We start from the raw sequence: 14,669 nt of genomic DNA, 5'->3' as shown, positions 1-14,669 counted from the left end.
TTACTAATTTTTATGAACTTTTGTGTAATTTTTCTGATAATTGTAAACCAAATGAACACATTTCATAGGCCACAGTTTTTTATCAAAATTTTGGTTACAAAAATTGACTGAGGTATATTTTATAAGGGTGACAAAAATTGACTCTGACACTCAAAGGGGTAAATATCATCTTGCATCACATCTTAAATGGCAGTTTTAAAGAGGCAATCAGATTTTGCCAAGAAAATTTCACAGCATATTAATTTCAGGAGATAAATGTAGGGCAAAATGTTACACACACTGTATTGCCTGCAGATTCATCAAATGCCATAAATAATATGTGTGTGAATCCTTTTAGGTTCGTGAAGGCCATGGCTTCTTTGATTTTGACACAGCTGACCTTGGAGACAATTGGTTTGAAGACAATGAAGGCAAACGCCTGTATATTGAAGCATCCATTACAGAGGATGCCACCGGACTCATGGAAAATATGACGGATAACTCTCCAGTCTTTGCCAAATCACCATACAAGTTCCGATTCGACAAAACAGTGAAGAACTTTAAGCCAGGCTTGCCATACAGAATGAAGGTGGGTTGTTAGAGAAGTTTCATGTTTTCCTGAAAATTTTTCCTGAAAATAGTGCTACAGGACCTGTAGCTGTGCAACAAGCCAGGTATATCTGTCTCAATGAATATGGCATAAATAATTGTCACAAATTCCATTGTTTTTAGCCAGGGACCAGTGAATATTCTAACTATTAAATAATTGTTACAAATTCCATTGTTTTTAGCCAGGGACCAGTGAATATTCTAACTACATATTAGCACATAATTTTAATTTGTTTATTGCTTGGATCTATTTGTATAAGATTGTGCTTTTAGTAAAGGAAGTACGCACCTCGGAAGTGAGAGACTTAAACTTTTGCTCAGACTTTCCTCAATGAAACTTTTAACCATTGTCATACCAAATCAAGAATACAAATCAGGGGTCATCGTGCAAAGTTTGATGCTAGAGAAACAAATTACCACATATACACTGTGGTCAGATATTTTGAATTCAAAATGGCTACCATCCGTGCGTTCCCTTACGAAAGTTACCTGCTTGTAACAAACTTTAGACAAGTTATGTTTTCAACTTTGTGACAAGTGTACAGACCATATGACTCTCCACCTTGTCACATCCGTGTTAACAAGCTTGTCAACACGCTTGACATGAAACTTACAAAAGCGTGGGACAAGTTTGAATCTTACAAGCTTGTAACAATTCAAAAGGTTCAGGAAAGTGGAAGGTTGAGAATTACAAGCTTTTAACAAGGTTGTGGAACACTATGTGTGTCTGCTGGTATATTCATCTATCGAAGGTTGTATCAAGGTTGTATATTACCCATAAGCCTTTGCTTCATTGCCAGCATTATTGCTGACCGTTGCCATAGGCAACTATATTGAGCCCAGTTGGGGTCATCATGCCACAGGCACTCAGTGCCACATTTGCGGGATATTAAACAGATTTGACTGATTTGATAACACAGTGACTTCATTATTTATTAAAAGAACCAATATTGTATGTGTTAAGAGTGCAGGTTTGGCAATCAAGAATGAGACAACAACATGCTAGAGAGTATGTGTACACAAAGTATGTCCTCAATTATGGCTGGAATATGGCTCTCATCACCAAACCTCTATTTGAACTACCCTACCCAAAATCCAAAGTACATCGTTGGACTTAAAACTTACCTCTTACATCAACAGATCTCAATTTCAATTACCTTACCAAAATTTTAGGCCTCTTTCAAACTATTACTGCAAATTTGCCGCAAGCTTTGCAGTAAATTTGCAGCAAACTTTTTTCTGCAAATAAGCCGGCGATTCATTTTTCAGATGCAATTTAGGTTTCTTGTGAACTTGCTGCAAATATGCAGCAAACTCCCTGCTGCAATGTTGCTGCAAATTCTTTGCAGCAAATTTGCGGCACAATCCTTGCAGCAACTTCCGCCAAATTAATTTTAATGTTACTGAAAATTAGCCGCAAACTCCATACAGCACATTATTTTCCATGTTACTGCAAATTTGCTGCAAATTACACATGCAAAATTGCCTTCAAAAGTTGGTATAATTCCACAACAGTCAGCTCTGGATCAGTAATAGTAAGAAAACTGAATACATATTGAAAACCAAAGAAGCGACACAATTAAGAGGCAGCAAAATTTCTTGTATTGTACCACAAGTTTCAAAATTTTTATCTTCTGCAAAAATATAATAAGTTCAGCTCAGATGTGTACACACAGTTGTAAAATCACTTGTAGACATGGCCAATGAAAACCTGACAAATCTTAAGACAGACTGTGGACAGCACAAGATGTGTTTTATCAAACTAAGCTCTGAAATATCAGTTTCACGAGAAACAATGGTCAGCGCAAATAGTTATTATTTAATAAAAAGACAACAGAGAAATAAAAAGGTTAAATTCAAATTGTGGTACTTTTTTATATGCCATGTTCATTTCATGCCACATAAGTGTCTTCAAGATATTTTCTTTTGGCTTGAGAAGTTTCATTATATTTACATTACTGTCAAAGGCTGCGATTTGGCTTTCTGTTCTCTGAATTTCTTGTCCCTTTTAGGCTTTAATTAGAGAACCAGCAATGCATTCTGAAAAATACAAATCGTTCAGGGAAGAGTGTAAGTCTTTTACCGTTTGACCAAACATTGTAAATTTCATGAAAGAAATCAATAATTATTTGAAAATGAGACAGAGTCAAGTTGAAAAATTGATGCAGAAAAATGCATAAATATTCACGATCGTTTAATGATTTAATGTCCGACAACGGACAACTCGCCGTATGTTGTTTACATACACGACGGCGACAATCTGCAAAAATCTCGGCACTTAGTTACTGCATGGAGGTAGTACCACTTCCATGGTTACTGTAACTGTTGTGAAACGACAGTGAATTCAGTATGAATCAGTTCTCAACGAAAATTTATCTGTAGGTAAACATAGGAATGCAAGGATTACAGAACATAATAGCGATGTACAGACGGACGGTACATTGACTTACATTTGTGAACGGCTCGCAGACGCTGGAAGATTTTCGGTTGCAGGTCTCCCGTCACGGTCGACGGTCCCTCCACGACGACCGTGGCTGTACATACAAATATAGTCAGCATCTTTACTGCTTTTCGTGTTCACAAAATTAGAACTCCGTCTGTCCCTGGTACTGTATACACGTTTTTCCAGCACTGTGATATCATTTGGCTGGCGATTCCATAGAAAGATCACGAAATTGTCCACTAGATAGCTCCCTGATCACAAGTACACAGCCGATGGTACCAAAATCTAACTTCGCGCCGATCAAGCCTGATGACGTTAACGGAAGTGATATCTATATATCATTACGCGATTGATAATGTAGTTCCGATTTTAAACGCTGGAATTGACTCTACATCTGCACCAATCCGTTATATATCATACTTAATATAGCATTTAATTTATTAGTTTAATGAAAATAGTTATTTTTACCACAGAAAGACTAAAAAGAGAGTACAAATTCTTTCAGCATGAAGAATCAATATCAATACGCGAACTGAACTTAATGAACCGTGACCTCAGAGTGTAAACATGTCGGCTGGGCTCCTCGTCGCTGGATACACAGGACGTGTTTGACGTTGCAAGTAGCGCATTTGATTTGTGTACAGCGGCTCGGGATGGAGTGTAATCCTAAACCTCAAATTTGTGCTCGGCAATATAATTCTAACGCTGAACACATGGACAAAAGCCTTTTACCTCAATTCATGTCATCAGAAGGCGAGATTTTGTTAGCGACATCGATGGGACCATGGATGTAAAAATCTATTTTTTACATCCATGGTTATGGTCTGTACGGACACGTCGTAAACTTTTGTATACTGCAAATCTGTACCTTAAAAATATCGACTAATGAGAACTTTTCATTATTAGAAACAGACAAGTAAATGTCAATGCATTCAATGTTTGGTATAAGCAAGGACCCGCTACTCCCTCCAAGCAGAGTAGTGGCTGTGCTCGAAGCTAGCTAAATATCACATCATAGTAGGCCTATGCCATGCATGGTACGTACATTCAGTCCCTCTATCCACAGTGTGTGTCCCATCATGGATGTAAAAAATAGATAACAGACGCACATTTCGTTCGAAACTGCTTGCATTTTGGTATCATTCGTAGAACATACAAGGTGTAACTTGCAAGACAGACAAGTCCCTGTTTTAAAATTTTTTTTTCCAAAAAATTCAGTTGTCGATCCAAGCATGATTTACCCAATCGGATTGTCAAAGGGCACTATTATTAATGTCACTACGGTATACTATAGATGCGCTCTTATATCCATGCAATGTTGCCGAGTTATGCCAGCTTAACTGAAGTGTCAATTATATACCAGTTATTATTATTTTAACAAGAGGATTGTCTGTTACGAAAATAAATGAATATCAAATACAAATGAAAAATCAATTTTGTGTTGCTTGCATATGACAGGTCACGAAGTGCAATGGTACACACTATACTCCCTGGTAATGAAATAGTGGGCAATCTGTCAATCATGAGTTGCTGCATATTTGCAGCAATAACCTGGCTTGACTGAAGTGCTTGTGAAGTGCTTGTGACACACTTGAAGTTACAAACCTTGCAATTTAATTATCACAAGCGTGGTACAAGATTGTAAGTTTTCACTGTGATGTCTTACAACCTTGTCAAACCTTGAAACAAGTTAAGGTCTTGCCTTTAAAACTTGTGTGAAGGTTGTCGCAAAGTTGTACAAGCATGGCACAAGATGATATCTTTGGCAAGGGTACCTCCATGGGGAAAAGAAAAAAATTTCAATTTTTGAAAAAGTGAACTGTAACAAGTATGGGTCATCATGCAAACTTTGGTACTAGCAAAAAAATTACGGGTCACCACATAAATTTTTGTATGAGGGAGACAAATTACTTAACATTTACCAATAACATATGACATTTAAAATGGCTGCCATCCTTTTGTGAACTCTCTCTATGGGAAAGTTTAAGTTTCTATTTCCACAAACAATAAGACGTTGAAAACTTCACTTGCTCCACAAGCTATTAGCCCACACAAGCCGTACACAAGAAAAGTTATATAAAAATTTTGAGTCAGAATATATGTTTCTGAGGCACATATTCTACCGTATTTCGAATAGCATGGATTGCCTCTCAAGTGACGTTTGGTGAAGTGTACTGTGTCGCATTTTTTCCCCATGTGTTTGTCATCTACCTTCATGAATATTCATCAGTTATGGCACCAAATGATGATGAAATCGTCAAGCATCAGCAATAGAAAGTGATTCAAAATTGACTTTTTTCAAATGCCCATTACTTGCAGATTGATGTATTGTATGCAAATAACAAACCTGTCCGTGGCATCCCCGTGGTCATCAACACAAGAGCCATTACCCCTGGGGGAGAAATCGACCTTCTCGCCGGAGGTCAAAACAACAATGACAATGACATCAGCAATTCTGATGGTGAGACCAGCTTTGCTTTAGACATTCCTAGAGATGCTCAAAGCATCAGAGTTACGGTGAGTGTTATTCTGTCATACCAGTGTGCTAGAAATGCCAATACATTTGCCATGACACTAAACAGTCTTACATGGCCTGAAAGTTGAATATCTTCATTTCCCTGAACAACTTCCAATAGAAGAAGAATGACCAAGCTAAAGCCTAGATTGGTATGTCCTTACAGCGACTTTTTGGCACATCTTTCAAAGTGACCAGACCTTACAGGAATCTTTCATACCTCGGTTAAACTCAGTGATCCCACCACATCTTGTACTTCACACACACTTTTAATTCTAGTTTCATCAACAAGGTAACAGAGATAAAAATACTACTGTAATACTCTCTCTGTTATATTACAGGGTTTGAATTATCGCAGCTTTTGTTCCTAGTGTTATGAATCAAAGCAAAATGCTGTAACAGGAATGCTGTATAATTTGTATGTTGCATGAAACAAAAAAACTGGCCAGTAAACAAACTTTGAATGGACATACGACATGATGTTTGTTGAAAGCATCAAACCAGCTTTCCTATTGCATCAATTGGTATTGTTCTTGGGCCATTTATGTCAAAATACTTCACTGAATTATTCAAAAATTATTTGTGATAATGGATCTCAAAAGAGACTAGAAAGTTGAAGGTACAGCGCCCTCAACGAGTGCCTGCTTATTGTTATTGTGTTTTTTTCTACATCAGGCAAAGACCGGGGATGAGACAATTCTGCCAGAGCAGAATGCCGAAGCTGTTTTTATTGGCCAGCCTTATCAGTCCGCGAGCAACAGCTATCTTCTCATTAATTTAGAAGCTCAAGAGATCTTTGTAAGTTGTATCAATTGTTGGAACAGTGTATCCACAAATATTTATCAGGGTTGTGTATGCATCTGTGCACTAAAGTACAATCCCACATTAAGCAATTTTGGTATCAGATTTACAAATTGGCGCACTGGTATCTGTGCAAGTCATTGCTCATGCGCTCCAGTCTCAAGAAATAATGGCACAGTTTCTTTGACTGGCTGTTGTCTTTGGTCAGGAAAACATTTCAATAGTACTAGCAATATTGAAGCCTTTCACATCCAACAGAGCCAACAGTGAGAACCCATAGCTATGATTTTTGTCACTGCACAATGGAACAGCCAAGGCTATCCACAATTACCTATTTCAATTTTCCCACCTACTTCTGAAGTTAGCATCTGGAAAGTGACCATTAAACACTTGGCACCTATTTTGTATTTTGTTTATTGTCCTTTTTTGCCCACTCACGTAAATGTGTTGAATGTGTCCATTTATTTCCAGAAAGTGTCTGTTTATGATTACATCTTTAAATCTTTGAGCATTGTAGCTATGTGTGTTCTGCAATATGCCGTGTTTGTCATTTTCCATTAGGTTGGTGAGAATTTGGTTGCAAATGCAGTGGTCACCAAGGCAGAAGATGTTTCCAGAATTAATTACATGGTAATGATTTGCACTTGCGTTAAAATGACAATTCAGCACCTACAAATGTCATGTCCAGATGAACTGATTTATCGCAAAGTTGGCAAGAGAGAGTTTCACCACAATTATCACATTGTACCCTTTCCATTTCTTTCACCAATTAAACCATATGCTATAGAAGGCCAGCATGATATGTGTACATGTAGCGTCTACAATGTAATTGATTTGGTTTGAAATGAGTTCCAATATGGCTCACAAATGGTCACTTGTTCATTATCTTGATGTTCAGATATTCCAAACGTACCAATAATTCTTTGCCATGAGTTATCCAAACGAGTCAAATTACCTAACATGTATATCATAGAAAATAGGTAAAGGATTATACATTCCGATTTCTTTTCAATTGTTTTCTAGCCTTAATTTTTCTTCTCTCTTTTCAATGAAATAGGTTGTAACTCGCGGAAAGATAACCCACCAGGCGACCGTTGTCAAGGAGGCTGGAGTTATCTCCACGCTGTCGTTCCGTGTGACGTCTGAAATGTCACCATCATCAAGGCTGATAGTGTATTACATAAACCGACAGAATGAAGTCGTGGCTGATGCCCTCTGGCTGGACATTGAAGATGTCTGTGAAAATAGAGTGAGTGAGAAACAACTGAGCTGAATTATGTACATATAACTGTAGATACACATCATGCAAGTATAGTTGCAGCTGCTTTGTCCAAAAAGACTTGCCCATGTGAAGTATCCACTTTCCATATGCTTTCACCAGATAATTTTCATTCCCTGAAATACAATTTTGCAATATAAGTGAGTTAAAAAAGTCTCAGGCGGTTGATCTTTTTTTAAATATGAGATTTTTAAAGGTAAAACAGTTAAGATAATTTATGTGGAAGTAAGTTTAAGTTTATACAAGGAATTCACACCAAAAATTCCTGATAAGATTAAGAGATGCATGAGTTTCTCTAGTGTTAATAACAAACAGAACTTCCTGCCATGAATCCAATAATATTTTTGCTGTCATGAGTTAACTTTTAACCCAAATGCATTTCAATATTCTTTAGTTTGCCCCCCCCCCCCCCCCCCCCCCCCCAGCACAAGAAGAAGCTCTTTGCATTAGCGAGAAATGCCAATAAATTACAGTGGTATTTGCAACTCTCTCAATCATACTTTTAGCAATTATTCTATAATGCCAGTTCTTTTCTCAAGTATGTTGATACTCAGATCACATCCTGAAATTCCTATTTTTGTGCTACTTTGCAGATGGTGGTCACCGCCAATCATGCCCAGAGAAAACCTGGTGACGAAGCAAAGATCACGGTCGACGCAGACCCACACACTCTGGTTGGCTTGCTGGCTGTAGACAAGGCAGTGTACCTGTTGAACAATGCAAACAGGTTGACACGCCAAAAGGTGAGCATGGTTAACAGATTCTTCTCAATGCTACCATTTTTGATGCTTGCCTGTGACAGAAAATTCATTTGACTGGGCATTAACATAAAAACTTGAAGCCATCATTTCTGAAATTGTACTTTTGTTAAATTTCACAATTATAGTCACAGAATGAACGTACCCATATGAAATGTATCATTGACATGCTATCCTATTCAATTTTTCAGATGTTCCAATCCATGGATAAGTTTGATCTCGGTTGTGGACCAGGTGGTGGCCAAGACAGCAAGCAAGTTTTTGAGGTTGGTTTTCTCAATTTTCCACCATCGTGAGCAAATTTTGTGCGACTCTTTAAATCAACTTTGAATTCAAGTAACATCCATGTATCACACAGTGAGTGTTTAGTATAAACTGAAAGTGGACTGTACTAGATGCCAAGTTCTGCAGTTTGTGAGAGCCGCCATCAGTAGCTCATCAATGTTGTGGTGTATTTCTTTGGTGCATATCAAAAATAGCGTCGCAGTACTTCTGTCAGACATCTTATCTGTACACAGAGCAGAGGGCAACACTTGTCAACCACATCTTTCTGCAGAATTTAACTGTGTTGCGTAGCATTACTTTCCTGTACCTCTAAAATAATACAAATCAAACAAATGTGATACTCCAAGACTCAACATCGCCACTTTAAAAGTGACTTACTTTCTGTACCTCTGACTCAATAACATCAAGTCATTGCTCTTTTCGTCATCAGGACTCAGGTATTATGGTGTTGACCAATGCTGGCATAGACATGGAAAAGAGAGAAGGTAACAGTTATCTTTGAAGTCAATATTCCGGTTGTTTTTAAATAAATTAATTTTAACCTCCATGTTCTGTAATATATATGAACTGACTTTGTTCAACATTATCAACACTTTCATATCATGCTCAACAGTGGGTGATTGTATGCACTGTACCAGGATCATTTTCAACATTGTTCAGTGGGTCTTAAAATCCCAGCCATTCTTTAATTTTACATAGTTTCCATGGTAACAATGTTGCATGCAGATTTTTTGATACATAGAACATGTCTAATATAGTCCCTTGGTTTCTTATAATTTGTACATAGCATATGGTTGTATTGCTGCCGCTGCTGCTCGGAGGAGGCGTAGGGATCTCAGTGACTTGGTACGTACATATACAATGTCTTTACAAAATAGCTCTGACATTCATCATTTCTCTTGATGCATATATAGTGTACAGTATACACACAATTTCTTATGTTAGGATCGTCAGTCACTTAAAGCTGCATCTGCATACTTCAGTGAGGTGAAAAAGAGGCACAGAATCAAAGAAAGTAGACTTGTTGCTTCAGCAACAGTTTCCAAATTCACTCAATGTAGTATGTTCCTCAAAACTGGAAGACCTTAAAACTTATTATTATTATAATACTTCCCACTCAAAATCAAGAATAAAATTGGGGTCGCCATCTTCTTCGTGGAAAAACTTGAGTTTCTTTCTCAAAAATCTAAGATTGTGAAAACACTACTAAGCACTTTAAATTGACCCCACAAAAGTGGTAGTCCAGGAAAGCATTGTAAAAATTTGACAATATGAATATCTGCCCCTGAGGTACAATATTCCACCGTAATATATCAACAAGTTATCCAAAACATAGTGTACTCAGTTTTATTAGATTATTATTATGTATCAGAAATGTTTAAAATCAGTGTTACTGGTTTGTTCCTCTTTTTAAGGCCCAGTTTGTTGACAGTTGTAATTACTGTATGGAATATTTTTTTTACGGGAGAAGATGGTGATTTTAATTAGTGATTTTGAAATCCAACAAAGAACTTAGGAGAACAATGTAATCACCTCCAAAAATTTGGCCTGAATGTTTTTAATGTGACTGATATTGTTTTCCAGCTAACAGTTACGAAGGAGAAGAGAGAGATTACTGCATTCGTGGTCAGGAGCCTGACCCAGATCAGACAAACTGTGACAACAGAGCTAGGAGAATCATGGATCAACTACAGACCTCCGAGGAAGACGACAGGATTGCAGCATTCCTTCGTTGCTGCAAAGAAACTTTTGAACCTGACAGAATTGGCCGTATTGGTGGTTTTGAGGATGAGTGGACCAATCCAGACAACATTTTTGAAGACGAGTCTGATATACAAGTCCGATCTGACTTTCCAGAGACATGGATATTCGAGGATCATGTGGTGGAGTAAGTGAAACTCCATGACATTTTTAGTCCCCACCGACGACACGTCCGGGGGGACTTATAGGTTTGGTCATGTCCGTGCGTGTGTGCGTGCGTCCGTCTGTGCCGTCCGTCAGTCCGTTCACGCAGATATCTCAGATACGCCTCGAGCGATTTCATTCAAACTTGGTACATAGATTACTTCATATGTCATACATATGCACGTCGATTTGTTTTTTGATACGATCCAATATGGCCGCCAGGCGGCCATTTTATTACGATTTTTTCATGTACAGAGCCATTACTCAGGCATATCGAAACCGATTTTATTCAAATTTGGTACAAGGACATTGACCTATGTCATACATATGCACGTCGATTTGTTTCGTGATACGATCCAATATGGCCGCCAGGCGGCCATTTTATTACGATTTTTTCATGTACAGAGCCATAACTCAGGCATATCTCAACTGATTTTTATTCAAAGTTGGTACAAGGACATTGACCAATGTCATAGATATGCACGTCAATTTGTTTTGTGATACGATCCAATATGGCTGCCGTGTGGCCATTTTGTTATGATTTTTTCATGTACAGAGCCATAACTCGGGCATATCTCAACCGATTTTATTCAAAGTTGGTACAAGGACATTAACCTATGTCATACATATGTAAGTCAATTTGTTTCATGATATGATCCAATATGGCTGCATGGCAGCCATTTTGTTACAATTTTTTCATGTCCTTAGCCAAAACTAGTCTCAACCGATGTCATTCACACGATTTTATTCAAACTTAGTAAAGGACTCAGACCAAATTCATGAAGAGGACTCTATCCTCTCTGAGGACTTGTAATCAAAGTACCCTTAACAAGTGGGGACTGTGTCATCTACGATGACATTTTTCTCAATGGTAAAAAAAAGCTGATCGGCCATAATATCCAATGAGCAAAATGACTGTGACATCAATACAATCACCACATTGTCAGTACACAGCTTAACATACAATTTGGCTGCTGTAAAGTGTACAGTACCATGATAATTAGACTCATTTTCAATCTCATTTGCATCATGCAAAAGATTTTTGAAGTTGCATTTAGATTGGACCATTTTCAATCAAAAATGTTATCAGGCCATTTACAAGCGTACTCATTCAAATTAGTTCAAATGGCTTGTAATATATTGTTATTTGAATATTTGTTTTTCTTTCATGACATTTTCTGTCTGATATGTTCAAGTGTAATTTCCACATTAGAGTTTAAAACATGAAACATTGAACAAGTTTATCTCACGTCATTCTGATTGTGTTGCAGTGCAACCGGACAATTCTCTCTTGATGTGACAGTACCTAGCAGTCTAACCACATGGGTTATTCAGGCCGTGGGTGTTTCAAGGGAGTCCGGCATGTGCGTTGCTGAGCCCTTCGAAATGACTGCATTCAAAGAATTCTTCATAGCCCTTAACCTGCCATATTCTGTGGTTCGCGGTGAACAGGTGGAGATCCAAGCAGCCGTTTTCAATTACGGTGATAATGAACTAGTGGTAAGTTTGCATGCATATCCTTTGAAAAAACTTATCGGCAGTTCACAGATATTTTATCGGTCAATGCAAAGAACTCAAAAGTGAGAAATCATCCAAACAAAAGTGAAAAGACGACCATGTTGAATTAAGTCTCCTCTCATTGATCATAAAAAGTTTTGTTCCTCATCCTCTCATGTGTCAGTCTACATGTAGATGAGCCATGTCTCAGCCTTTTTGTATACACTCACTTAAAAAATTAATTGTAAAATAATTACGGTGTGCTACGCAAAACGGAAAATGTGACATTGTCAGTAGAATTTCTTGTGTGCTCTGTGTAGTTCTGAACAGAGAAGTTATCACCATCATTGTTATACTGCCTGTTAGAATTATGCTGGTGCTTGGAGCTTGTCAGCTCAACATATAAAAAAAACCAAGAAGATACAATGAAAAACCATGGATGGCAGGATCACTTTTGCAGGAGACCTGGAATGAAAAGAATTGACCTTTGTCCTTGTTTGGCCTGATTTTCCAATTTTGCACTGGACTTTTCAAGAATTTACATTGCAATAAATTGAGGCGAGAGTTGGGACAGTCCGAGTACCTTAGAGTTGTTTTTATGTGCATTATATGTTTTGGGTGTGAGCTAATTTGTGAGGTTTCTGTATTCAAAGGTACGTGTCTACTTACAAGGAGTTGAAGGACTGTGTGCTGGTGCCCGACCTGGTGAACAGAGCCAAAGAAAACAATTCAATGTCCCCGGCAACGATGCAACATCAGTCACTTTCCCTGTCATTCCCATGGAAGTTGGAGAAATCCCCATCCGCATCAAGGCATTCAGTCCTGCTGGAGGAGATATTGTGGAAAAACTGCTTAGAGTTGTGGTAGGTAGAAGAGATGCTTTTATAGGTATTCAGTCACCTGTTTTTCAATAGCCAATCACAGATTTTATGCGGGTGGCTGCTTTTCGAAAAAGGGCGGCCCCATACGACGAGTCATGGCATACTAATAACAGTGTCGTCTGCATGTTCTTTGACGTATCAAATATGGAGGACAGACAGCTATAGTGCTACAAGCCCGGCCCCTTTACAATATATGGAATATGCAAATTTATGGTGACCGTGTACCTTTAAATCTGTTATGTTTATGTGCCCACACCAATTAGGAACAGTGACAGTTGCCTTGGCGATATGGACCGACAGCAGATCACATATCACAGGCTGTTTGGACAAGCCAAATACTAGTTATTTGGAATGTAGGAAGTGGGCAGTGTAAAACAGCTGTCAATATGCTCACGGAGTAAAAATATTTAAAAAGTTGTCAAAAGTTACTGTCATTTAGGCTGAAGGCTACTCTTGAGAATTTAACTCAGTACAGGATTTACAGTACCTGTCATTATAGCAACCAAATTTATTGCACAGGAAGTTCATATGCACTTATGTTGGTGGTGCATATGTTCATACTAATGAAAATGTAACAAGTGGACATTTCTGCCAATTCCTAGTAGAGCATGACTATACACATCTAATGATTGACAGCTGTATGTATGCTTTTGTCAACAAATACCCTAGTGTTTCCTCAATCTCAACAATATCACATTTTTTTAACTATACTGAACGTTTTCAGATATCATTGTAGCTCATCGTTTTATTAAGTATTTTTAGTCCTCATGACCGTATTTCTCACCCTTTGTGTGTGTGTGTAGCCTGAAGGACAAGAGAAAACGTTTGTCCATTCAGTCGTCTTGGATCCTGCCGGTCAGATGTGCGAGGCAGGCAACGATAAGTGCGGCAACGGTCAACCACCCAATGCAGATAACGCCATTCAAAGCGATGGTGAGTACTAGATTGCAGTCAAGTCTGTATACAATGACATTTCACTCCAGACTCCGTGTTGACGTCTTTCAACAGCTCAGTTCGTGTTGTGGTTTAATTCATGTTGAATGGTTCAGGGACAGTAGTCCCCTGGGTTGTTTACCCTCTGAACACACACCCAAATCCATTACCTTTAAGCTATTTCTGGGTGGTAACCATCCAGGGGTGACTATCCTGATACAAGTCTAATGTAAAAAAGAACTCCTGGAGATTATTGCAGAAGGCAATGGAAGGTATTTGTAAATTTTACATGTAATTCTCTCAGTGGTGGCGGCGTCCATCAAGTTTTCAAATTCTCAGCTGCTTTTCAAAAACACTCGTCTGATTGCTTTCAAATTGAAAAAGGCAGGTTCCTTGGGTTGACTTTTATTAGGGTAATTTAAATTTTTGGTCAAACAATCTCCGTTTAAACCACATTTACTCTTTGTTGATTTTCAGAGTTCCGGGTAAAGGAAGACCAACTCCAGATAAATCTGTTGGATATTAGGTTGCCTGATGAGGTCGTCCCAGGGTCCGCAAAATGTGGCGTCAACGTGATTGGTAAGTAATCCTGGGCCCATGGAATGTGGCTGTACATTTCAACAGAATCATGATACATTACAGCATCTGTTATGTTTCAAAGTTAGTGTTCTGCTTTCCTTGCAAGTCTAGGGTGTATATGATACTTGTGTGATGTGTGTCTCTTTGCTCAGCTACAGAACGGGTCATTTGATACGGATATTATTTATAGGTATCTGTAAATTAA

General features: G+C 38.2%; 1 protein-coding gene across 1 annotated transcript in view; it reads left to right on the top strand.

The window, feature by feature from the left end:
* Positions 1-14,669, top strand: part of LOC139152517 (complement C3-like) — a 47,854-nt gene that overhangs the window by 18,274 nt on the left and 14,911 nt on the right. The window contains exons 10-23 of the mRNA XM_070725704.1: positions 338-568; positions 5,351-5,548; positions 6,222-6,344; positions 6,909-6,977; positions 7,405-7,596; positions 8,220-8,369; positions 8,576-8,650; positions 9,100-9,154; positions 9,457-9,516; positions 10,254-10,557; positions 11,846-12,074; positions 12,725-12,934; positions 13,756-13,885; positions 14,363-14,464. Of these exons, the coding sequence (XP_070581805.1) occupies positions 338-568; positions 5,351-5,548; positions 6,222-6,344; positions 6,909-6,977; positions 7,405-7,596; positions 8,220-8,369; positions 8,576-8,650; positions 9,100-9,154; positions 9,457-9,516; positions 10,254-10,557; positions 11,846-12,074; positions 12,725-12,934; positions 13,756-13,885; positions 14,363-14,464 (2,128 nt within the window). The remainder of the gene's footprint in view (positions 1-337; positions 569-5,350; positions 5,549-6,221; positions 6,345-6,908; positions 6,978-7,404; positions 7,597-8,219; positions 8,370-8,575; positions 8,651-9,099; positions 9,155-9,456; positions 9,517-10,253; positions 10,558-11,845; positions 12,075-12,724; positions 12,935-13,755; positions 13,886-14,362; positions 14,465-14,669) is intronic.

Source organism: Ptychodera flava, chromosome 16, assembly GCF_041260155.1.
Source record: "Ptychodera flava strain L36383 chromosome 16, AS_Pfla_20210202, whole genome shotgun sequence".
In the NCBI taxonomy this organism is placed as follows: Eukaryota; Metazoa; Hemichordata; class Enteropneusta; family Ptychoderidae; genus Ptychodera; species Ptychodera flava.
The sequence above is the reverse complement of the archived record's forward strand: the minus strand, read 5'-3'. Positions and strand labels throughout refer to the sequence as shown.